This window comes from Pteropus vampyrus, unplaced genomic scaffold (genome assembly GCF_000151845.1).
Source record: "Pteropus vampyrus isolate Shadow unplaced genomic scaffold, Pvam_2.0 Scaffold140, whole genome shotgun sequence".
NCBI lineage: Eukaryota > Metazoa > Chordata > Mammalia > Chiroptera > Pteropodidae > Pteropus > Pteropus vampyrus.
The window spans coordinates 4766501-4792965 of NW_011888921.1; the positions used below are offsets into that span (position 1 = coordinate 4766501).

At 47.9% G+C, this 26465-nt stretch overlaps 2 protein-coding genes across 2 annotated transcripts; both read right to left on the reverse strand.

The window, feature by feature from the left end:
• Positions 1 to 112: 112 nt before the first annotated feature.
• ARF3 (ADP ribosylation factor 3) lies at positions 113 to 16634 on the reverse strand. The gene is made up of 5 exons (XM_011368255.2): positions 16419 to 16634; positions 4870 to 5110; positions 3938 to 4048; positions 3584 to 3708; positions 113 to 3017 (listed from the first exon to the last, which is right to left on the reverse strand). The coding sequence occupies exons 2-5, from the start codon at positions 5015 to 5017 to the stop codon at positions 2856 to 2858; spliced, it is 546 nt and encodes a 181-aa protein (XP_011366557.1). The 5' UTR covers positions 5018 to 5110; positions 16419 to 16634; the 3' UTR covers positions 113 to 2855.
• A 2983-nt stretch (positions 16635 to 19617) lies between these two features.
• Positions 19618 to 26055, reverse strand: WNT10B (Wnt family member 10B). Its single transcript, XM_011368256.2, has 5 exons — positions 25680 to 26055; positions 24685 to 24804; positions 24283 to 24545; positions 21917 to 22290; positions 19618 to 21272 (listed from the first exon to the last, which is right to left on the reverse strand). The coding sequence occupies exons 2-5, from the start codon at positions 24756 to 24758 to the stop codon at positions 20814 to 20816; spliced, it is 1170 nt and encodes a 389-aa protein (XP_011366558.1). The 5' UTR covers positions 24759 to 24804; positions 25680 to 26055; the 3' UTR covers positions 19618 to 20813.
• Between the last annotated feature and the right edge of the window lie 410 nt (positions 26056 to 26465).

Genomic DNA, 26465 nt, shown 5'->3' on the forward strand with positions numbered 1-26465 from the left:
TCTGTTGAGAGAAGGAACAACTGGAGAAAGGAACCAGAGACAGAACTACCCTCACCATTAAACCACTGTCCCATGGCTGCTGCACATCAAGGATGGAAGTCTGCTCCAAAGCTGCATAAAACAAGTTTAATTTCCAACCAGGGTCACAGTCATCGCGTATCCCACATTTTGAGCAAGGAGAGAGAAGGTGAGTTATTAAACAAATACAATCTACATTCCAGAGGAGAAAAAAAGAAGAGAAAAAAATCAGTTCAGAACTGCAGTTACCACTATTAACACCACAAACTTTAGGGGGCGGGGAAGTGGGGGAATCTCCAGGGAGAAGAAAGGCCGGAACAAAGGAAAGCATAAAATTAGACCTACCAGAGGAGACTGAGGGAGGGAGTGGGCAGAAATGGAATTAAACTCCCGATCCCAAAAGAACTTTTAGGTGAATGGGAATGTAGAAAGGGCCACCCCCACCAAGGGCCTAGCAGTCAGGGATACTACCAAGATCACTTACTGCCCCCTGCTGGACAGATCTTGAGCAGCACCAAGGCAAACTCCAAGGCAGCTTCCTAAGACCTTTAGCCCCAGTGGTCCCTGGAGGCCTCGAAAATGAGGTGGGGGTGGGCATGAAGGAAAACCTATTTGGGACTGATATCTAACTAGGGAGGGTCAGAGAGGGGATGAGGCAGGAAAAGAGGCAAAGTCCTCACCGACCACAAGGATATATAGAGTGGGGAATCCTAAGTAGGAAAGAAACAAGAAAAGGGGAGACAAACAGGCAACAGCACTGACTGAATTAGAAGGCAAAGGAAAGAGATGAAGGAGAGAGGCAGCATGAGCAAAAAAATCTGAGGAATAGAGACAGAGGCAAAAAAAAAAAAAATAAAGTGTGGAGGGACACATTTGTGGAATTGGGAGTGAATACATGTTAAAATGAAACAGAAGCTCCAGCAACTCCCCTCACCCCACCATATACACACACACACACATACACACAAAGGCCTAGAGAGCAAAAAACCTGCACATACCCACTGAAACTTGGGTAAGTAAAACATCACTAAGGAACTGGCACTGAGGGAGACACCCCGAGAACCTCTCTTTCACAGTTCAATCTAGGGTGGGGTAAGGGGTATTGATCTGCCTGTTGTAGACAAAAGTGGCAGGAAGCCTGGCCCCACGGAGTGGGGATTGGGACAGCTCTTCTGCGAAGGGGTCCCTCAGCCATGCTGTGGGGGGTGGGGGGTGGCCCTGGGTCCTGACCTTAGCAGAAAGGTATGGGCGGCCATCTTGGAGCTCAGGGCGCAGCCAGCACACACAGGAGCCCACAGAATAGCCACAGCTTCACAGAAACAGCAGGAGTCAGGACCTCAGGGACAAGCGCCCCCTGTAGACAGAGGGACGCAGTAGCAGCAGCTTTTAAACAACCACGTAACAGGGGGAGGACCCTGAAGACCACTGCATCCCACCAGCACCAATAACCACTTCAGAGTTCTATTTCCTCCACTCCAACCCCCAGATCCATTTATGAGTGGGTGAAGAGGGCAGGGGAAAGCTGTTGGGATGGAGGTGGGAGGGATGGCAGGATGGTCTGAGGAACTGGAAACAGAAAATTGCCATCCTTCAGCACATCCTGGACTTTCTAGAAGAATACTGGAGAACAGAGGAATTGATATTGAGGTCTGCTATGTCACCCCCACTGTTCCACTCCCCACTCAACCACCAAGCCTGCTTTGGACAAGCTAGCAGGACTACTAGGGTGAGGAAACTTCTGACGAAGGACAGATGAACCACCCAGCCCCCAAGATCAGAAGATTGGGGGGACAGAGGGGAAGAGAAGGCAAGAATAGGACTGATCCATGCCTCCCCTTCTCCTGAAAACAAAAGAAGATGAAGATGGAAAACCTGAGGCCCTCCCCCCAGTACTCTGGGTCCCAAACATACACCACAGTCTTGCTATCTCCACCACTTCCTCAAGCTCCTGAGGAACAGATCTAAAGATGAATGGGGGGAGAATCAGTTCAACATTCTGAACTGATAAGAGTGAATGGGTTCCTCTCTCCTTCCCACTAACAAGGCAGAGCAGAATAGCATCTCCTTGGGAATCTAGAAATAAATGCCGCCTCCCTGCCCTAAGCAGGGTGAAGAGAAGGATACAAGGAAGATGGTAGTGTAAAATCCATCATCTGTCCTATCATCCAGGAAAACTTACCTGCAGAGAGGAAAAGAACCAGTAGCAAGACTGGAGCAGCCTTCCTTCCACCTTCTTCCCTTTATCTCATCAACATGGGAGGGGCGGATGATAAGCTAGAGTGGGCAGTGTCCTGGCTCCAAGCCCTGAGCTGCATTCCACCCCCTCCACCCTTCTCCCTGGCCCTCACATATATATTTTTCTGTACATGTATATACACGCGCACACATGCACGCACACACAGAGGCCCGTGCAATTTCCATGTAGAACAGGGAGAGGGTGGCAAAGGAAAGGAAGACAATAGGAGAGGGGCCTGTAGGAAGAAGGGACTCAGATGCCAAGACCACAGCAATCAGAGCCAAACGAAGCAGAGAGACTACCCCGCCCCACCTCTCGAACCTCGGAGTATAAGGGGGGCAACCCATGAAACCATAACAACCTTGTTTTTGTTTTAAATCTGATAAATTGGAATGATTCATCATCAAGACAGCAACTGGGGACTGGTCACAGACAGGAAAAAGGAGGGGAGGCAGGAGAGGCAAGGCTCTTGTTGGGCATGCGGACATGATACCCAGGGTCCTGGCCACACTGGCAATGGGAAGGAAGTGGTAGGGTTGGGACAGGGAGACAGTAGGTATGTCAAGGGTGGCTGGGGCGGCTGGACAGGGCTGCCTGGCTCTCACTTCTTGTTTTTGAGCTGATTGGCCAGCCAGTCCAGGCCTTCATATAGCCCATCCCCGCTGGTGGCACAGGTGGCCTGAATGTACCAGTTGCGATGACGCAGGGAATGCAGGCCCAACTTGTCTGTGATCTCAGCAGCATTCATAGCATTAGGCAAATCCTGGAGTGCAAGGGAAACACACAAAAAGGAGACTCAGGATCTTTCAAAGGCTTCTAGAGCACCCACCTACCAACAAGATGTATACCAGTACCCCCTCTCCTCTTCTTCCACTGTAAGGACCCAGAACAAAATCCTAAAGAGCCACTTTGGATTTAATCATCCCAGTATCCCCGATTCAAGGCACTAGAGGTCAATCCATTGGGTTGGTGGAAACCAAATATGGAATTGGTAGAGAAGTGATTCAGATTGGGAAAAGAATCAGGTCTGTCTGACGTTAGGAATGAAGGCAGTTCCATTGAAGAAGACAATAGGCAAGATGAAAGAGAGATGTGAAGTGATATATCTACCACACCAATCTCTGAGAACAGAATACTGATAATTGAAGCTGGGGTGGAGGATAAGAAGAGGAGCATAACGATGCCAATAAATCTCCTATTTCCCACACTTCCAAAATTGAGAGCATAAGGCTTCCCATTCAATGAGCTCCATACAATGAGCTCCAAGGCCCCTGATCTCTACAGCCAGTTTTTCTCTCTCTCAAATTTAGGGATGGGGAGAAGTCTCACCTGTTTGTTTGCAAAGACAAGGAGCACAGCATCCCGGAGCTCATCCTCTGCCAGCATCCTCATCAGCTCCTCCCGGGCTTCATTTACTCGTTCCCGATCATTGCTGTCCACCACAAATATCAACCCTAGGGAGGCAGAGCATGGGCTGCACAAAGGTCACAGATGAATTCCCCTCCCCCACCAAAAGACAACACCCTTCTTATACCCTCCAAATATTTGCTCCCTTTGCTCCTCTTCTCCCACCCCTAGGAGCTGCAGCAGGGCAGGGTTGGCTGCCCATAACCAACAATGACAGCCATACTCTGTTCACACCCAACCGACCGTGCCAGTCTCTGGGCAATTCATATGCCATACCTTGGGTGTTCTGGAAGTAGTGTCTCCAGAGAGGCCGAATCTTGTCCTGGCCACCCACATCCCAAACTGTGAAACTGATGTTCTTGTACTCCACTGTCTCCACATTGAACCCTTTGGAAAAAAACAGGCAATGGCCACTTGGCTTCAAATATCAGGCCTATAAACGATGCCCCACTGGGTTCATTTGTTTCCCCTACCCTTGGCCATGATCCCAGCAAAGGAAAGTAAGCTAAGGCTTCCCCAGATCTGGCATTCCCTGACCTCACTGCCTAAAGGCCAAAAAGAAAAACTAAGAGAAGTGGAAGAGAATGAGGAGGGCCAATCAGGAGATTCAAAATCACCTGAGTAACGTGAGCCAACCTTCCCAAGTCATTTTCTGTCTCTGGCTCTCCCTCCAAAAATAAATGACTCAGTTCCACTCCTGTATCACAGAATGTGGCCACCAGAGTCTCAGCTAAGAACTAGGGCCTTCGAGGGAGAGTGAAAAAGTAAGCTAAAGTATGGAGCCCCAAATGCAGAACCACCAATGGGTGATGATCTGGAGTCCTATTTACAAAGCAAATGTTCTCCCTCCCACAGGCAGGTCTTAACCATGATCAGGGCCACCGAGGATCTAAACTGAAACAATTCAGGGCCTCTGGCAAGAACATCAAAGCCCTTCACCTGCTTTCCAAACAACATAGAGAACAAACCAACTCAGTACCTGAGGGCAACTGTTGAGTGCCAGGCTGTAGAAGTTTCCGCATCAGAGAAGGCGAGGGTAGGTGGGCAAACGGCAGCCCCGACACCTGCTAGTAAGCTAAATAACCATCTTTCCCTGAATCCCACAAATTGCATGGACTTGCCTGGTAGCCAGGTAGAGGATCTAGGAATAGGCCCCCCGCCTGGCTCAGCTGTTGGCATGAAAGCCTACATCCAAGCTGTGTCCTTACCAATGGTGGGGATGGTGGTGACGATCTCCCCCAGTTTCAGCTTATATAGGATGGTAGTCTTTCCTGCAGCATCCAGACCCACCATCAGGATGCGCATCTCCTTCTTCCCAATCAGGCTCTTGAGAAGGTTTCCAAAGATATTACCCATGATCACAGCAGCTGTTTTCTGAGGACAGTTGGGCCCAAGTGGGGGCAGTGGCAATCTGGTTTTGGCCTGGTCCCTGGTATGGAGGACTTGGTCCTAGGCAAAGAAATGTAAACTCATTACTACCATCTTCTTGTCAGGATTTGATGTAAATGGGCTTTACTATGAAGAATGAGGCCCACTCAGACATATCCTGAGCCTTTGGGAGCGGAGACAAAGCAGTAAACACTCAGGATCCCTGCTCTGCCAGGGATCTACCTGTGTGACTTCAGAAGAGTTACTTCACCTGTCCATATCTGCACCTGCAAATGGAGGGCTGTTGAACTAGATGATTTCTAAAGTTCTTTTCATTCCAACAAACTATACTACCTCAAGGTGTTGCAAGATCATTACTACTCCTCCTTCCCCCAACATTACCCTAAAAAGGGCAGGAAAGGAGGGAGTAGAATGAGGAGTGGCTCTTTGTGACTCCTGACAAGGTTCAGGCTTGCCAGGTTCCCAAGGTTTAAGCTCACTGCTCTAATCAAGAGACTGCTTCTTCTCTTCCTATATTTTTGCAACACCTTCCTTCTACATGCCAAAATTAATGAGGAAAAAATAAGAAAGCAACATGCATAAAAGAGGTTGATCCTCTCCACTCTGTGAAATGATGGTTGCTGAAGTTGTGCCCTGTTCATACAACAGTGCACTGAAAGTTGGGAGGCTACCCCTCATTCCTCAGCCAGGTAAATCCTAGTTTTGCCATGATCCATCCAAGAACAGCTGCTCCACATGGTGAACTGCAATGAGGCTTTCTTTCCCTGCTTCTTCCCTAATCCCTTCAGTCTATTCGCCGCACAGCAGCCAGACTGATTTTAAAACCAAAACCAAGTTATGTTGCTCCCCTGTTCAAAACCCTCTCTTGGCTTCATGTCTCCCTTTCAGTAAAACCCAAAGCTATATCATGGTCTTCAAGGTCCTGCACAATTTGCATTCCCCCTGCTTCTCTCATCAGATCTCTCCTTTGCTTACTCCACTTCAATTCCCCAAATACTTTCCTGCCTCTTAGCATTTGTACTTGCTATTTGCTCTGCCTGGAATGCTTTCTCTCCCAGAGAACCTTCGTGGAGTACTCCCGCACTTCCTGCACATGTGTTTGAATGTCACCTTATCGAAGAGGCTTTCCAGAACCACCTATACCACACACACACACACACCTCTCTACTCCATTTATCCTACTTTTCTTCATAGCATTTATCACCATGTGACACATTTGTTTCTTGCTGCATTGTTTTTGTCCTCCTACTGTGTCAGTGTCTTACCCATTTTGTTCACTGCTGTGCTGAGTAGTGCCTGGCACATAGCAGTTGAACAAATGAACTAACTCCCAGGGTCTCTACTGACCTCACTAGCAGCTCACTCACATGAGCCACTTATGCCTGGTACATAGTAGGCCCTTAATAAACACCTGCTGAAAAAAATGAAAGGAGCAGAAGAACCATTATAAGGTACAAAATGCCCACCCCAACTAATAGCCCCAATAGACAGGATCATAGAGTCATTCATTCCTGCTCTTCTTCCCTCCCTTCCCTATGGCACAGGACAGTCAAAGAAATGCATCTTTAAAACAGCAATGAAATGGGGGTTCAAAATCTACCATGCCAGCCAGTTCTCCATGCCTGCAGGAGACATGCGTCAGCGGGCAGCTTATTCAGCAATCACTATATGCCAGCTGCTGGCATTCTTTGTAGAGTCTGGGAACCAGAGATACACACACCCCAAACCCAGCAGGCAAAGGAACAGGTCAAGACAGAGTGCACACAAACCCAAGAATGTGAAAAGTAGATGGGGAGGAATCCTATTTGCAAACTAAAGCATGGGGGTTTGGTGGGAATTTAGTTGTTTTTTCAAAAACTATTTCAGGTTTGTTTGTTTGTTTTTTCCTAATCTCCTCAGTTTGCAGCAAATTCCAGACTAGTACAAAGAGGCCAGATCAACAGCCCCTGGAGACCAAAGTACTAGTTTCTCCAAAAAACAGAAACAATGAGTGCTTATGGAATGTTTCATCTTCAAAGGCCTCCCCAGACATCCACTAATGAACCAGGCGTGGTGCTCCCGGTAGGTTCCCCAGATGAGCCCTGCCCCTGACCTAGGGCTCGCACCTCAGGGGGGAGGACCTGGCTCAACCTCAGGGCCCAATTTCAGCCGAGTCACTCAATAGCCATTCTCCTTGCCTATCCTGCCTCAACCCACCGAGGCAGAAAGATTCTTGAGGATCCCTGAGGCAGGTGGGGACGCCTGGCCAGCTAACAAGGTCAGATCCCACCAACCTTGGCAATCTGTGGTAGTCAGACTGCTGGTTCTGCTACCATCACCTCCAGAAATTTAAACCTTCCCCATGTCTTCCTAGTTTTCATTCTGTCTCCTGCTCAGGTAGCCTTTCCTTCAGCTCCAAATGACACTCTGCTATAAAAGTTAGGTAATAAGGCTTTGGCCCAGATCATGAATTAAATTTATACGATACATTTATCTTGCTGTCATTCATGATGGAAACTATTGCTGATTAAATTATTACCAACCATGAATACAGCAGTGACTGAAAAATACCCCTTGACCCAGAACATGCATACACTGTCCTGGTTTGCTTCTGGGCTAAGCTATCATACTGAAGTCTTGGTTCAAAAGCTGATCACAGTGTTAAACTTATTTCTATTTCCTGGCAAGCCACATCAAGGCCCCTGAATTATCTGAACGACTCATGTGATACATATCACCTTGTGGAGCTTTTCCCTTCTAAGTCTGTACATTGACTATCTCCCCAATTAACTATGTATTCTCCATGGGCAAGGCTATGCCTTTTATTTATTTTGTACCCGTCCTTACTCCCAATGCCAAGCCCACTGGAGGAGTTCAATCAAGCACACTGGCAGATTTAAGCCCCATCTGAGGATGTCCTTATATCATTTCTTCTGTCTTAGCAGTACTTGGTATCTATATAATACACAGATGGTTGCTTATCTATCCTGTCAATTCTTGGCCATTTTCCACACATATCTGACTCTGGGACTAGTTTGGGAAAAGGACTAGAAATCGAAAATTGGTGGAATTTTCTCTTGCCATTTAATACCCAATGAAGCTGATAGATAACTAGCTACGATGTATCTCTTGGGACAGCCCAGGACCTTGAAATCAATGGACACTATGACTCTTCTTTAATATCGTCAGCAGCTTCATTCAGATGAACATTCCAAAAGTGGTAGTGGCTTTGTCTTGGCTTTCTCTGTCCCTGCCTGTTACCAGAGAGCATGCTGCCCCTACCACCAAGATGGTAGTAACTTTCAGCTTTGTGGCATGAACACACATCTTTGGCTATATAGCCGATTCTCACTTCAACCATAAAGCATTCCTATAAAAAGCTCTGGGAAGCAGGATGGCAAAAAAACAAACAGACCTCGGATTGTTTCCTTATATATTGTATAGCCTATGGTTACTCTTTTACCACAGATGGCACTCCTGTGTGGATGGGGCCAAATGCCAGGGTTCCGTGGGGAGGTGGAAACCAGGAATCAGCAGTTAAAACTGAGGGTGAGTGGCTCAAGATGAAAAATGGAATACACTAATATCTCTTAACTAAGAGAATATCTCAACGTTCTATTTTACAGTCATAAACTTTATTATCAGTGGTAAAAATAATAATTGCTCTAAAAATGTGTTCCAGTACAATCTGTGTGGGACATTGCATGAGTTTAATCAAGTACATTGGCTGATTTAAGCCTCATCTGAGAATGTCCTCACTGAGGACCACTCATTGTCCCCAATCCCCTCACCCAGGAGAGGCAAGCTGTTGCTGTAACTGGCTGCTCAGCCATCTTGGCTTATGTGTGTTGCAGGAACATGCCTGCCTCACTCTCTAGGTAATTTTGAGAGTCACAGCTCAACTTGCCATGCACGCTCCCCCTGCCTGACTCCAGTGACTGGCTCAGGCATGTGTCTTGAGACACCTCTGAGACTCCTGATCTGGTACCACCTCCTCTTCTCCAGGCTGCATGGGTCCAGGGAAAGAAATACCAGAGTCTCCCAAACCCTCTGCTGCCAGGCAGGATGCATCAAAAAGCAGCTTTGCTCCCAGATAATTTTCAAATTGAAATATCACTAATAGAGATGCTATTTTTAGCACGGCCAATAGAGCAAACCAATAAAATTTAAGTAAACAAAAGCAGGGCCTGCCTGTATTTAGTTTCCTTAACGCAGATGGCTTGTGACCTCTATAAACTTTCTAAGTTTTTATCTCAAGAACACTATAATCAGCACACAAGACTCTTAGATTAGTATCTCAATGATTTCTATTGGACTCAAAGATTTCCCAAAGCCAAAGAATAGCTTCTGATGTCAGCTTCCATCCATTTGTTAAACATTTATTGAATATTCTAAACTAGGGATATATAAAGGAAGACAATTTCTGCCTTCATGAAACTCAGTCAATAGGGAAAAAAAAGACTAGTAAACAGAGGACCGCAAAATAGTGTGAGGGTAAGAGTGGGGTAAGCACATACTATTATGGGAACAGAAACCTGGAGCAGTTAATCAAGACTGAGAGGTAAAAGACAATTCTCAGACATGATTCTCAGGTCACACCTGAGCTGACTCCTGAAGGAAAAGTAGGAAGTAATCAGACAATAAAGAAGAGGGAATGGGGCAGAAGGAACAGTGTTTACAAAGACATAAAGACTTGAGTTAGAGATAGCACTTCTTATTAGCCAAAGCCAGGTGCGACTGGGAAGTAGTTTACTTGGATGCTTCATGGTGAGTAAAAAAAGAACTGATGAGCCTGGAGAGATAAGCAAGGGCTACATCATGAAGGGCCTTAAAGGCCATACTGAGAAACATGATCAGATATGTGCTTTAGAAACATCATTCTGGTAGCAGTTTAGGGAATAAATTAAAACAGGAAAGAGTAGAGGCAGAGAGAACACTAAGGAGGTACAGTAATACATATGTGCAATCAGAAATTCTTAACCAAAGGCGGCAAGAACAGGACAGATTGGAAACATCAAAATAGTAGAAGCCACAGGATTTAACGACTGATTAAATGTAGGAAGGAATAGAAGAGTCAAGATTCTCAGGTCTCAGGCCTGGATGATTCAGTGGCATTTCTTTAGACAGAAAATAAAAAGAGGAACAGATCTGAGAGTGAAGATGTCTGTTTTTAGATTAAATGTTGATTCTGAGGTGCTACATCATGAAGCACAGCAGGTAAGTCTGGGCTGGGTATTTGGGAATCATCTGCACTGATAGTAAATGGAGGAACCAAGATAATCCAAGGTGGCTGTAGTTACTGACTGCCTACTCAACAGCCATTCTTTCCCTTCTGTCTTCTAACAGAACCCCTAATTTTTCAGATGTTAGGACAGCAGGGTATGATATACCCTTCCCCAGCCCCAGGGTATGAAAACTGATCAGCCTAAAGGATGTGGGCATTCCATTTCCCCTGCCAGTGAATGAGTCACCAATGGTCATGTCCTAATTCTAGCCAATAAGGTATAAAGAAAGTCTGTTGGGAGCATCTGGGAAAGTTTTCCTCAATCTTAAAAAAGGACATATGGCAATGTTCTCTTGTTCAGCCTTTAGATGTTGATGTAGGAAGATGAGATGCTGGAGTAATCTTAAGACCATGAACAGAGAGACAGAAGAACTCTACGATGTCAGAGCAGAAAAATGAAGAAAACGTGGGTCATGAATAAGTGTCAAGGTGGCAGATTAAAAACAAAAAATCAACCAAAAAAGTGTTCTACCCCTAGATAATTTTGTGTGTGTGCATGGTAAAAATATACATATCAAAATTTACCATTTTAACCATTTTTAAATGAAAAGTTTAGTGGCATTAAGTACATTCACATTGTTGTGCAACCATCACCACCATCCATCTCCAGAATTTCTTCATCTTCTCAAACTGAAACTCCCATCTCCCCTCCCTCTGGCAACCTCCATTCTACTTTCTGTCTCTATAAATTTGACTATTCTAGGAACCTCATAAGTGGAACCACATAGTGTGTCCTTTTGTGTCCTCTCCACCTAGACCTCTTGCTATATGCTATAATAAATCTCCTTATTTTTTGAGCCACAGATACTTTTTTCTATCTTTTGCCAACTGATACATCCTGATATATATATAGGGAGAGTGTGTACAGTGAGACAGGAGAAAAGTCCAAAGGCAGAAACCTGAGGAACATCAACATATAAAGCAGTGGGCAAAAAAATGAGGCCAGGAAAGAGAATAAGAAGCAACTTGAAGGGTAGAAAGGAAATATAGAGAGTAATACATCATAGACACCAATAAGGAAAGAACATTAAAAAAAAAAAAAAAGGAAGGCAGGCCAAAGGCTGTAGAAAGGCCAAATTAATATAAAGCCTGAAAGATTGAATTTCGCTACTAGGCAATCAAGGATGACCTTGTTATAAATTAAAACATACATAAAACATATGACCTTGTTATAAATTAAAACATACGTAACTAAAATTAGGCTCCATTTAATTCAATTAGCAGTGTTTAGGCTCAAGCCAGAATCATGCCAGTTTCTCCTCTAGTCCAATATGACTCCAGTACAGGATAACCTGAAGAAGGCCACACAACAAGCAAAGAAGAATCCTAAATCACCATGTCCAACAGAGATCCAGACACTGGGAAGGGTCTGGCTTTTTCCATGGCCAACCCTCAGCAAGTGAGTCAGAAGAGAGCATCAGGTCTGTTTCAGAATACATGGCCTAGCCAGATAAAACAGAGACCAGATAAAAACTAGACTCATTTGTTTCTCTGTAACATTCTGTGGCACTGCCCTCGAACCAAAGCTTTCAGTATGCCATATTCTTAGAATCTGATCAGTTTACAATTGCTTCATCTCCTATTATTCAATGGCTGCTCTAATCCCCACATCTATAGCCTTGAACACTAAGAACACTATACTTTCCTAATTACTGAAATTCCATGAGTAGTTGGCCTAAAGCCCTAATAAACCTTTGCCCCCAATTTGACTGTGCAGATCAAGATGGAGCTGCCAGCAAACAGATGAAACAGGAAGCTAGGGTTTGGACGAGACCAACCATTATAGAGCACCTTAACAGTATAGAAGACAGAACTGCCTACCATGGAGAGTAAAAGTCATCTGTGATCCCTTATCACCTCAAACACACTTCTCTAGGAATTATCAGAGTATGTTTTATTCATATTTGCCTCCTTCACTCTCCAGAGCTGGAACTTTCCAAATAATATTCCTTTAATGCATTACAAGACAGCTGGAGATAATGATCCCATCAGTACTATATGGCTAAACAGGGCTTACAATGGCTAGAGGCCTTGGGCTAGCCATCTCATATTACAAGCGGCCATGTCTGTCTCACTACTACCATTTTCTGTGTATGTCAAGATGGGAAAAAGTTTGGGAAGTACTTCACTAGTCTATGAACCTCTTGCCAGCAGGGACCGTGCCTTACTCACGTTTCATGTCCCCAACTTCCAACACTATAACCTGTAGCTAGATTTGACATGCTTATGGAGAAACACACTACTGATGGTGGCAAAACATTTGTGAAGTTGAGGAAGACATTATTCTTTAGGTAATCCCCAATTCTTTTCCCAAATCTGACAAAGTAGAGAAGTGGTTTCTACATTCTTAGAGCCCTACGGTTCCTTGAACAGGATTCAGAGGCTGCTTTGGGGAAAGGATAAACCATGAGAGGTTCTAATTATGCTCACCAACTCTCCACCACAACTCTCTTAACACAGAGTAGCTCCACTTTTACCCATTTTATACACTAGACTTCAAACAGGATTTTATATAAGGTAAGGTTCAATTGCTTTGGGGTGGGGGGTGCAAAAACCACTGCAACAGAGAGCTAATGTTCTCCTGCATCCTAAATCATGTTGAAGTTTAAACATTCATGCTGGACATTCTGTGTATATGCTCATAAAAGAAGGGTTATGCTAGGCTCTCACCAATGATGAGAGAGCTAAAAGGTATTGTGAGATCTGCCACATCCAATCATCTCACCTTTCTTCAGGAATATGGTGATAATGATGGATCCCTGAAATCTCAACCATTTCCTTTCTGGTCCATGCAGTGCAGCAGATCCTTTGCAAAAGTCCATGACAAAGATCTAACTCATTTATGGAATCCCTACATCAGTTCTTTCCCAGACTACAATACAGAACCTTCACACGTTTGTGGAACTCTTTCCAAATGCTCCCCATGTCTTTTCAGTATCAAAAAAAATTTATCAGCAATCCACCAATATTGTGACAGATGTTGGAAAGGTAGAATTACACAGATATCACAACTCTGGACCTTAATATAATACATTTTGCAATATACTCGGAGGTGAACTTTTAAAGGAGATATGACTAAATAAAGGAAAGAGAAGATACGGAAATGCTCATGGGGACCTAAAATAATAGAAGCCAGGAATCTATATCCTGACCTAGGTCAATCAGGGTGCACCTTTAAAGAAGAGTTAACCATTATCTCAGAGTCATGCTGACTTTTTAAAACATGAACAGTATGAGCCCCCACATTCTCACCCTACATTCAAGCTGATGGTTCAGGGCCCCTGCCTTGCTTCGGCTTCACCTCCCACTCAGGCAGCAGGAGCTGCCTCTGTGAGGCTGATGCTGAAAAAAGATTTCACTGCTCACAAGCCTACGACCAGCACAGAAAGTCATGGTAACAATCGTCCCTCTAACACAGGCAACTCAGGCGGCAGGTTGTTTTTCAGTTTTTTTGTTTTTGTTTTTTGTAAACCTTTAAGGTAGTCCTGAGTGAGTGCTCATATTATTATTACTATTGTAACGAGTGCTATTAAGAGCAGCTAACATTTACTTGGGGCTTACTATGTGCTTTGTGCAATACTAAGTGCTTTGTGTGTATTATCTCATTTAATCCTCATGCCAATACTATAAAGTAGGTATTATCATTATTGTACTCTTTACAGATGAGGAAAATGAAGCTAAGAGAATACAAGTAATTTCACCCAAATCATACTAGTAATAGCAGAGGCGAGATTTGAACCCAGTTTTGTCCAATTCCAAGTCCACACCATACCAATTTGCTTCTAAATTCACCTGCAACAAAAATGACGATGAAAGCCAGTTACATGCTTTGAATCTCAGGACCCTCAGCATCCATTTCTAAAGGTATACAGGGAAGCAGATTCCATAATTTCCCTCGGTTATTTACTCAGCTTGAACAAACCTGGTTTTAAAGAAGTTCCTCCTTCTAACCAACAAATCCTGCCCACTGTCCTTTGAGTCCATTTCCCCTTATTATGACTCCAGTGGAAGAGAGTAGCAGAGATGAAAACACACAATATGACCCTTTGTGCACTTAAGACTTCACTTCCACTCTCTCCAGCCTGCTGTCTGCCTTCTTTTATACTTGCATTCAGTTTACTAATAGCAGCTACCATTCATTGGCATCAATTCTGTGCCAGGCACCACATACATACACTGGCTCCCTCCTCCATGATCTTTAGGATCCCAATTTGCACACAACACTTTGGACTTACAGCTCATGGAGAGACCCCTTTGCCCACAATGGGGAATCAAGAGATCTGGAATTTCAAATAAATAATGACTCTATGTGTTCTAGTAATATTTTTATTTTGTGGCCTTAGTTTCCATTATCCATGCCTATTTTGTGCCTCTTAGGAAAGTGGAGAGACCCAAGACTTCTTAAATATAAAGGCTAAGGTGCTTTGTACCCTCGCTCAGTTATCTCCAGGCACTCTTCCTGACCACCAAGCCATCTCTTTCTCTCTCTTTAAACTGCAGTAAGGAAGCTTTGAGTTCTATCCATTCACATCCTGTATTCATCATGAGTGCCTACTATGTGCATACACATTCTGAGAGATGCAAGATGAGCTCTAATTCCTGCACTCAAGAAGTTTAGCCTCTTTAGGAAAGCAAGACATGTACATAAAAATTCTGACTACACAAAGTAATAATTCTACACTGGGAGCAGGAGGCGCATGAATGTGTAATATATGAGGTCCCTTCTCCCCTGAATCCAAGGTCAATGATTCATTCTGCAAAAAGGTGAATTCAATGGATCGGTTTCTTTCTTAGAATGAGCTTTTACAGACATGTTATTCAAACTCAGGTCTAATGTGCCATGACCACTGTTCCACTCTAGTCATAGCAAATGGAGACACCCCAACAGCAAGCTCAAGACAAAATGGCAGCAAATTAGGGACAGTATGCAGAGACTAGATTCTGTCCTGTTGCACTGACCCAAGCAATCAGACTCCTGCAGCAGATCTCCTACCAATAAAACTTTCATGCCATATACCGGGGTGACCCAATCCAACAGCAGCAGAGACAGGTTTTAAGTTACACTTCTCCCTCACCCAGATGACTTCACTCTTTCTTCTCACTCCTGACCACATACCACACTCTTCCTGGCCAGGCCAGAGGGAGACTGGCAGTAATTCAACCCAGAAAGAAGGGAACTCCCCCAAAACAGGAGCTACCACTTTTCTAATCAAGTGGCCCGTTTAAACAGGGAACTCCACCTCCCCCTCCTTTCCTCAAATATTGGTGTAAGCAATGGCTTCGTTTTCTGTTCCGGGAATCCTGGTACTTCCTAAAGAAAAAAAGCGGATTGGAAGACACAAACTCAGAGGCAGCGACAAGATGCTCCCTCCTCCTGAGACCGCCCCCGCTTCGCCTGGGGGAGGAAGGCAGCACCTCTCTTCTCCAAGCAAGATCAGATCCCCCTCCCCCTTCTGCCTCCTCTCCTCCCGCTCCCCACCTGCTACCCTCTTCCCAACGTGCGGTTCCCAAGACCCGAAAGCGCAACCTCACCAGAATAGTGCCCCTGGGGTGCCCCACTAGCCTGCCGTGCCGGCTACTCCCTAAACCCCCTACGTACCCCTGCCCCACAATAGGGGGAGGGGGTCACCACAGCAAGGTTTCTCTGTAGTCTCCTATTACTAAGGTTGAGGGGAAGATGGGGTAGGAAAAAGCAGCATTCCTTACCCTTCAACAGGAAAAGGATACAAAACAGTCATCACCGCCCCCGCATCACCTCTCCTTGGACTGCTTTCCTCCCCCTCAACCCTCTAACCCTCGTAAGCCCACCTAATGCAGGCGAGGGGAACCTAACTGCAGCCCAGGTCGCCCACTTGTGCGAGGTGGAGCACAAATTCGTGTGTGCCCCCCACCCCCAACCCCCACCCCCACTCTAGCTCCGCGTCCTTCAAATGCGGGGGTAGGCTTGAGGCTGGCCCGGCGCCCCCTCTCCCAGCTCTCGGGTGGGAAGGACCACACCGCCCCATGCCTGGCACCAGGCATGGGGGGGGGTTATGTTTTATGTCCTCAGCCCCCACCCCAAGCCTCTCCTTTATCAGGACCCGCCTTCCCTCCCCAACCCCTCACCTGTTCCTGCTTCCAAGCTCCGCCGCTGCGGCCGCCGCCTCCGCAGGTTCCGCTTGGCTCTCGCTCCACTCCCTCCGGCTCCCCCAGCCGATTTCGGCGCGGCTCTTCCCCTGGCCCCGCTCCCTGACTCCCTCCTTCCTTCCTTCTACCTAGCACCGGAAGCCGCGACGGCGACAAGAGCTGTGCCGCGCACCCCCACCCCCAGACTGGGATACTTCCCACCTCCCCGATCGCGCGAGAGCTGCGCGGCAGCGAGCGGCAGTTCTCGCGAGATCTATCACTATGGCAGCGGCTGCAGCAGAGGCCGCTGGGTGTTAGAGCTGAAGCCCCCGTGGGGGCCGAAATGGGGGTTGGAGGCAGCGGGCTTTGGAGGTGGGAGCTCGGGAATGAGGATGAAGCAGTGGAGGCTAAGGTGACAACACAAGCCCTAGGGCCATACCTGAAATTTAAGGACTGGGGTCGCGTGCTGGCGACACTGGAGACTGCGGTTGGGCTGAGAGGCAGCGGGGTGAGGGTGTGCTCCTTTGGCAAAGCCAGGTCCTCCAGACCACATCTTTATTTCTTAACCAGAGTTAGCAGCATCTCCCCGCGAGAGCCCTCTCTACAGCAGTGTTGCTGCTTACCACTCCTAATCTAAGACTGAGTTACTCAGGCGTCTGAATCAAGAGATCCTTTCTTATAGAGAAGGAAACAGAGAGTGATGAATTTAAAAGAGTGAAGGAAACTCAACTCTGGGCCAAGTAGAAAGTTGGAACGTGAAAGACAAACGGTTGAAGCCTAATATTCAAATATGTGCTTTGAGGAAATGTACCCAGATAATTACGAATTTCAGTATCCCAAGGAAAGTGAGAGACTTTGCATCCATATTCCTGCCAACCCCCACTTCTCTCATACTCATTTCTTCACCTGGTCTAGACATGCAAAGCTGCCTTGGAACAGTCATGGCTGTGATAGGAGAGCAGTAGTAATGCCAAGAACAGATGAAGATACTTTTAAGTGCCCCCTCTCTTTCCACAGTAGTATAAGGGAACACATGGCTCTTCCCTAAGACCTGAACCAAAATTGTTGCTTTTCTGGATTTTTTACTTTGTTTCTTGTCTCTTTCTAAGAAGGACTAGGCTGGTTTACATAGCCACGCTATGTATATCTCTTGTCCCAATTAATCTCTGGTATACAAATTCTCCAATCTCTTCCTCTAATCCCAGTCTGTTTTCTCTTGTATTTTAACCTGGAAAATAACATGGAATGTGAAGCCAAGAGGATCCAAATTTAAGATGGTGAGGTATGAGATGGATAAACAGGAGCATGTTTATTAACAGAGTTGTATCTGTCCTGGGCTGATGCCATTAAGGGCCTTTGCCCTGCTAAACTCTGTGTTTTATTTAAATGGCAGAAGAGAAGACTCCTCCAGTGTTATTACAGATGCCTAGAGTGGGCCTTATGATACCTCCACATGATTACACTTTCCATTTCTTTTTCCAGAATTTTCTAGCAACACCCCACCAGGTTATGCACCCACACTGATCATGAAAATTATGCTTTACAACCCCCTTCCCAAGTACCCACCACACCAACATGCCTTGTGGGACTCTGATAGGAGGCAGAACCTATAAGTGTTCCCGCCCAAGATGTCATTCAGATCCTCTAGCGATTAGGTCTTAGGTGTGCCAAAAGGATGCAAATGGTGTCAGCCAATATGGTTAGCAGCAAGTATTGTGGTATTTGAGTCAGAAGTGACGAATGGGACTGCAGAATCCCAGTCCTCTGTCCTTCAGCCCTCTGGAGTCTTGAGAGGAAAGTGTCTTGCAGCATCACTGGGTGATTACCATGGAGCAAACTAGCAAAGACAGGAGGGGGTGCTGTACAGCTGGCAATCAGCCAGTTATGACACTCCCCAGCTTCCCAACCACTTGAAAGGCTAAGAGAGAAGGGCTCATCCAGAGCTGAAGGAGGCAAAGAGGCCTGACTTACAGTTCATCGGTCTTTCTCCCTCCATCTGGCTTCCATTGGAGCTAAGTAAAAGCTGAAATTGTAGCCACCCCACTCTTTGGGTTGCACATTCCCACTCCTGCCACTGACCCCAGGCCTGGGCCTGAGCCCAGCGCGTGTGCCGGCAGCAGGGGTGGGGAGGGGGGTGTTGGCCTTGCTGACAAAATCCATTTGGAATTTCTCAAGGTTGTGGTTTGGGGCTTAAGTTTGCCACAGAGTGTGTCTGACGAAAGATGAGAGCTAGAAAGAGAGAAGGAGCCAAAGGGAGTACAGAGGAAGGAAACAGGAAAAAGCTGAAATGTTCTTGCTTTGACTCCCTTGGAGAGTCTTCTTGCTCTTCCTGAGTGTGCAAAATTCCCGTTCTGGTTATTTCTTATCAGTATTCTCTCATATCCTATGTCCATTCTAGTTGCATCCCTCTCTCCCACACCAGGTTCAGTCAGTGCCTGAAGTAAAGATAAGATGCCTCCCACCTCCATCAAATTTCCAAAACCAGAATTCTCAAAGCTCAAGTGGAAATTTGGAACATGAAATTTTGCCGTAAAGTCCTGCCTTAACCCAACACTCCTCAAAATGTCCTTACTACCCTGGTGCTCCCATCATTTCACCTGATTTTTAGAGTAATTTGAGTATCAGATGTATCTATTGCTTAGAGGAGTAGAGAGAACTATGGAGTTCTACATTCCCTGACCAAGCAGATGACCTGTTAGAGTCAGTATCTTGCAACCCCATGAAGAGCCACTTGTAAAGTTCTAATTGTGTTATGCATATCCCTTTTCTAACTGAAAGGTAATGATTTGTTTTCAAATACATTGGGCTAGAAAAAGAAAGATTGGAATAAAAGAAACTGTTTTCTCTAGTTATAGTTATCTCCTAAAAGAAATAATTATTTCACTAAGATTAAATGCAGAAGAGCTCTAAATAAGGAAGGACAAAATCCATATGCAAATAACTCAGTGGGAGAATGTACTGGTTTTGCTGGTTTCCAGAGAAAAACAAACAAACAAAAATCAACTCCCCCTTTGAGCTTAAGAATCCTTTTTATATGTTTCCCATTAGACTTGTATCTACCAGATACAGCCAGAGAGAAAAGTGCTCATTCTTTGGGTCCAGATTCAATGTTGAGATAACTTCAGGACTTGAAAACCCAGAACAGAGATGACCTCATGGTGTAGGGCAGGGGTCAACAAACTATAGCCAGAGGACCAAATCTGGTTCTGCAGTTCATTTTTGTAAATTAAATTTTATTGGATATCCAGTTCTTTATGTATGATCTGTGGTTACTTTTGATCTACAACAGCAGAGTTGAGAAATTATTGCAGGGTTAAGTAGTTGTGACAAAGCCCACAAGCCTAATATATTTACTATCAAGACCTTTACAGGGAAAAAGAAAAAAGGCCAATCCTTGTTCTAGGGCAGTGACCAAGGCAAAATCTGGAGTTGAGGCACATAGAGAATAAATACAGCCTATGTTTGGATCTCTAGCCCTGGTTTTTCACACTAAAAGTTGCCAACTAAATCACTGAGGACCATTTCAGATCCTTTGTGGAACCAGGCACGATATACATAAATAAAGTCATTGACTGTAAGAGGGTAGTAGAATTCATCTGGAAAAGAAGCCATAGACTGAAATCCCAAGTGTGGGCAGAAATATCACCACCTGCATCCACCAGTCCAGTAATTTAATTTATTTTAGTTACAAACATGAACCAAGAACAAGTCTCAGTACAATAAATTATCCATTCCCACCCCTCCTCCTGAAGGAATAAAAAGAGGCTCAGAGAGTCATAGGTAAAACTCTTCCTTTGGAGGATCCCCTTTAATATCTGAATGGAGGGAAGACGGCTTCTCTAAGGGCCTGAACAGATGACTCTAGGACTCAGGGGAGAGCACCCGTAGCACTCTGTCCCTGCTCTAAGAAAAACCTTTCTACCACTGTCTTCCATTACCCCCACAAGATGGGGCACGGGCTAGGTAGAGGAGTTTGGGAACAGCAAATGCAGTGAGTGGTCTCTTTCTGAATACAGGTCTCATGGCTCCACACAGTGCCTGGGGCTAGCCCTCAGAAGAGTGGTCAAACTATAGGGACTCCCTAGCCACAAGGAATATGAGTCAGAGTTAAGGGGGCCCCAGGGTTGGGGAGAAGGGGGAAATACAGTGCATTTCATCTTAGTTCATTCAGGTATTTAAGTAGCAGAAGAGTGGTGACATCTTCCCTCCAAGGCCTTCCAACTGTAGGGGAGAAGGCCACACATCGCAGACTCTACCTGACCCCCACCACCCCCAAAGCTGTTTCCAGGTAGATACTTTGAGTTTCCAGGGGCCAAAATTGACCTTGGACAGAAATCAGAGCAAAAGGCTGAAAAAGTTCCCCTCCCTTTCCCCAGCCTGCATTGAGACTGACCCTCACTTACACACATTGACCCACTCTGTGACTTTGCACTCATCACACAGCACGTAGCAGCACCAGTGGAAGCGACAATGACAGCGTTCAACTCGTGTCTGCCGGAGCACATTGTGCCCACGGCCACAACACAGGCTGCCACAGCCATCCAGCAGGCGGCTAGTCTTGTTGCAGGCCCGGCCCCGCGTGCCTGGGGAGCCCACGGTGGGGTCTCGCTCACAGAAGTCAGGAGACTTCTCAAAGTAAACCAGCTCTCCTGAGAGGCGACGGGGACGAAGGCGGGGCTGAAAGGCTCCAGAGTTGCGGTTGTGGGTATCAATGAAGATGGCCCGGCCCAGGCGCTCCCTCAGTGCTGCCCCCACTGCCCGGAACTCTGGGGTAGCCCTCCAGCAGGTCTTGAACTGGCAGCTTCCTGATGTGCCATGGCACTTGCATTTCCGCTTCAGGTTTTCAGTTACCACCTAGAGCATCCGAGGGAGAAGTGGTAAAGGAAAGAGCAGCAAATGCGTAGAACACAGAGGCTCAGGAGAGGGGAGGGAACAGAGAGCACAGGGAGGCGAGGACAACTGAATGACCATGGAATATCTGAAGAGAAAGGGCACTGCGAGGCTGGCTGACAACCCAAGTCTCTCATTTTATGATTGGATAACTGAAGCTAGAGCAGAGGGATTTGCGCATTTTCAATCACTAGCTCATGAAAGTCGCAACTGATAATTAACTTCTAACAGGACTCAACACCAATTGTCCTAACTCCCAGTCCCAATGCTTGTTCCAGAGTGTGCACTGCTAAAATGGGGAGTCTAGCCCAAAGCACCCCTGAATTCCGTAGGAAAGGCAGCTATAATAATAACTACTACGTAATGAGCCACTGCCATCGACAGAGGCACTCTGTTTGGGGCTCTATTTTCTAGCTCATTCTTAATGACATTGTAAGGTAGGTTTCCTTAGACCCTTTTACAGATGCAAAACTGAGGTTAAGTGACTTGCTAGAGACCACTCATATGATGACAATCACCCACCACATCTCTTCTCACTCTGCTCTTTTCTTAAACTCTAGCCAGGCCTGGAAAGCTTGGGAGACTCAGGACAAGTTGCACACACGTACCTGGCGCCCCACCCTGTTGTTGTGGATTCGCATTCGTGCCTGGATGTCCCGGGGAGCTTCCCTGGAATCCAAGAAATCCCGAGAGAACTTCTCTCCAAAGTCCATGTCATGGTTACAGCCTCCCCATTCCCATGTGTCCTGGGGACTAGGACTGGGGCCTGAGCCAGGGCCCGGGCTGGGCAGGGAGTGGGGGAAACTCTTGCCCCGGGACAGGGCCTGCAGCTGCAGCAATTTGGCCCTCAGCCGATCCTGCTCACCACTGCCCTTCCAGCCACAGCCGCAGCTCACCAGCTTGCCCAGGCTGCAGGCTGTGGCTACCGCATGCATGATCCCAGCAGCCAGCATGGAGAAGGAAAAAGCACTCTCACGGAAACCTGGGGATGAAAAGAGTGCGATGGTGGGGGTAAGGTTGACAGGCAGCTGAAAGTAGGGAGGCAGAAGGAAATAAACAGTCACTCTCCAATTCCAGAAATTCCTAACTGAATCCTGACCTTGTCATTACTAGCTGAGTAATTTGAGAGAAAGTCACAGGAGAAGGAAAAAAAAGTACAGAGTCTCAGTTTTCTCATCTGCAAAGTGAAAAGATGGGTTGAGACCATATCTGAGGCCTATTCTGGCTCTGGAAGTCTGGGATTTGCAGGTGTGGATGAAAGAGCTGGCCTAGAGGGAAAGACCTCTGGGTTTGGGAGATAACTAAGAGGGAGTCCCTGTGGTCTTTGAAGATGTGTTCACTGAGTTCTACATCTGAAAGCCTTAGAAATTCCCCAGCCCTGCAGGGAGCTTGGTGGGGTGGAAACAGGGCCCTTGGGGTTCTTTTTCTCTCTTTCTTTCTTTCTTTCTTTCTTTCTTTCTTTCTTTCTTTCTTTCTTTCTTTCTTTCTTTCTTTCTTTCTTTCTTTTTCTTTCTTTCTTTTTCCTTTTCTCCTTCTTCTTCTTCTTCTTCTTCTTCTTCTTCTTCTTCTTCTTCTTCTTCTTCTTCTTCTTCTTCTTCTTCTTCTTCTTCCTCTTTCTCTTCCTCTTCCTCTTCTTCTTCTTCCTCCTCCTCCTCCTTCTCCTCTTTCTTCTACTTCTTCCTCTTCCTATTCCTTTTCCTCTTCTTCTTCTCCTTCAGGATTATTTTAATCAGTCTTTTAACCAACCTACCCTACACCACCCCAAAATTCCCAGAGCACTGGAACTGTCCTTCCCCTTTCCAGTTTCTAGTTTTTTATTTGTCCTTAAGACTGCCCTTTATGTTTATCCTAACCTGCTATTATTCTATAAAACACTGAGAGAGGTGGGGGTGATTTTCCCTAAGGCCCTCTCATAATGTTGGCTCTTTTGTTTTGTATTAGGGGTCATAGAGGCTCAGGATGACAAGTGTTTCCCAGGCTTAGGTAGATGTGCATCTCATCTGGGCATCAAAGCCTTCCCCTATATTACAAGAAAGATGGGGTTCCTCACTTATTTTTAGGCAGGGGCTCTCTGGAACCCTAAGAGGATGAGAGACAACACTTCCTTAGGGGCCAGGCCTTTCCCACCTCAGGATACAGGGCTCCTGGCCCAGCCTCCTGATCCCCCCCAACCCCAACCCTCCAGGAGTGAAGCTGTTTGCACACGTCTTGGGAATTCCCCCGCAGATGGCAGCTGCCTATTAACCCCATAGTCCCCAGAGTACTGCCCCCACCCTTGAGCTCAGCCCAGGATGGATCTTTACTCTTCCAAAGAGTAAACTCAAGTATGGCCTGGCAAGAGGCAGCTATGCCTCCCGGACCATACCTCCTAGACCAGGCCAGCAGTGACCTGCTCTCTATCTCTCCAGCCGTTCCTCACCTGCTCAGATGAGAGCCACCTGGAGCCCCCACAGCACAGAGGAGGGGGCTGCTCCCTTGCTTCAAAGCCATCAGGGTCTTTGTTCCCAGCCTTAGCTCCTGGGAACCCCAGCAATTAGGGGAGTAGGTTTAACCCTTAAACGGTTGGGGGCGGCACCCCACCTCCGCTGAAGCTCTGGGGACACCAGCCTGGGCTTGTCCCTAGGAGAGGGAGGGGGTGAACATGAGGGAGGGAATGGGGGGGGCGTTTGAAGCTTCCAGGGCTGGGGGCATCTCTTGCTCACAGGTGCAACCCAGATCGAGCTGTGTGGAGGCAGGAAAGGGGGCCCTCAGGGCAGGGGAGCAGGGACCCAGCTGCCTTGCCGGCAGCGAGCAGGTGGAAATCAGAAGCTCAGGGTCCCAGACGGGTGGCCAGACCCAGTTCCATGCGGCTCCCGGGGGGAATGCCCACAGAGGCCCCTCCCTGAGTCGTGAACCCATCCCTTCCCGCCTCGTTCGTCTCGGCTTGCCCCCAGTCCCCTGCCTCCGCAGAGCAAACCCGCCTCGCCAGGCTCACCGCGCTTGAGGATGGCGCTGTGGTGCGGCAGGCGACCGCCGCCCTCGAGCGCAGAGCAGTTCCAGCGCTGGTCGCGCAGCTGGTGCTGACACTCGTGGACCGCAATGTGCAGGCCCTGAAGTGCGGACGCCGTCACGTCGGGGCTGCGCAGGCACAGGCCTAGCTGCCGCTTGCTGAGGCCCGACAGCGTCAAGCACACTGTGTTGGCAGTCAGCGGCGGCTCGCCGGGCAACTTCAGGCCCAGAATCTCATTGCTTAGAGCCCTGGAAATGCAGAAGGTGTCTCAGGGTCTGTGGTCCAGGCCTCGCGCCCCCTCAGACTCCTCTCGCACCAGGGCGTGCTTCTAGCCCAGGTTTTCTCTGGGGGGTGGTGGGGGGGTGGGTGACAGGGAGAACTGCTCACCGACTGCACAACGCCAGGAACAGGAGACCCGCGAAGCCCCAGGGTGGAGGCCGTGGCCGGGGCTCCTCCTGCATGTCGAAGCCCGGGCCCGAAGGCCCCGGTGGGCAAATCAATCAAGGCCTGCGGGACAGGGAAACTTAAGGAGGTCTCTGGAATAGGGCTGCTCGCCCGGCCAACCAAAGGATGCATAAGTTGGGGCTCCTAACTCACCATTGTCACCCAACTGACCCTTCTTATTCCTCCCCAAACGAAACAGTAAGAATCACCCCTTGATTCCAAGATTCCCTGGGCCCTGGAGGAAGAGCTTGGACTCATGCGGGCGCTTCTGAAGCCAATCCAGCCAGACACAATGCCAGGCACACAGGCACACACGTTCAAACTCAGACATAGACTCACAAACACTGCTCTACCACCTTGCCCACCGCTCCCTCTTCCAGGGCCTCACGACCCGCTTCACCCGCCCAACACAGCTTCACGCCCTCACAGGGCTAGGGGGCGGGATTGGAAGGGGGTTCCCCACCACCTACAGCCAGCCAGGTGGGGGTGGAGAGAGTTTTGCCTCCAGGTGCCGTCGAGGGCAGGCAACCTCTGTGAGAAGGGTGGAGGAATGGGTTCCCCACCTGCTCTACTCCATTCCTCCGCAGTAGGAAGAGAGGGGAGGCTCCAGGTGCCGCGAAGACAGGGAGGGGACCTGGTTCCCGCCTGAAAGGGACCTTGGCGCAGGCTGAGTCCTCTTCCTCACCTGCCACCTTTCCTAAACTACACGTTCCCCGCGTCCCAGCGGGGTCCCCTCTGGTCCTCACAGGTCCCAGCCTCTCTCGTTCATTGCCCTCCAGATCTGGAGGGCACTCCTTTATTTTTTGAGTCTTTATCTCTGGCAATATCTCCGGCGCGCTCTGCATCTCTGTGCCCTTGTGGGTGGATGCATGTCTGTCTGTCTGACTATCCCTGTGCCTGTACGTCCCTTCTCTCCCCGCTTTCCCGGTTCCGATTACCTCCAGCTGCTCTGGTGCAGGGTCTGCGACCGGCGGGATCGGGTCGCCTGGACTCGGGCAGCTCAAACCGTGGGGAGACTGCGTCGGATTCTGCCCCCTCGGCAGAGCCGCATTCTTCCAGGGTAGGGCCACTCCTCTTCGCCTCTTTCTCAGCGCCGCCGCGGCCGCGGAGAGGAAAGGAGGGAGGAAGGGAGGGAGTGATCGAGAAAGCTAGCGAAGAACTGGGGGCTCTGGCTCTACTCGCGCGGAACTCACAGGCGGCTCTGCTGCGGCTGACAGAGCTGCGGCCCCTCCCTGAGCCCGGGGCATCTCCACCCCACTCCTCGCACCCTCCGCCTTGACCCAGGGAGCGCAGTCGCTCCCCCTCCTCCCAGCGTACACACACGCCCTCTCCCCCGACGCCCGGATTCAGGCTTGGCCCGACTGAAGGAAGAGGTGGCCAGAGTTCCTCTCACCTGCTCTGGAGTCGCCAAGGTTGCAAGGAGGGTACGGTGACTCAGATTAGGCAGCCAGGACTCTGGTCCCAAGTGGTCATTTCTCTTTGCCTCAGTTTCCCCCCACGGAGAGCTGGATAGATGGAGGGTGCCTTTGACAAGATGAAGACCAAGTCGCTGGACAATTGCGTGTAGAGCCCTTGGCAAGAGCCACTGCAGGGCACTGGAAGCCAGTGGGAGAAGCTTCCTTCGGGGTGGCTTGGCTTCTGTCCACCTCTGAGTCCTGCGTCTGCCCCTTGGGAGGGGTCAATTTTGGCCTCAGAGTTGGGCCCTAGCAGACTTGGGGAGCCCC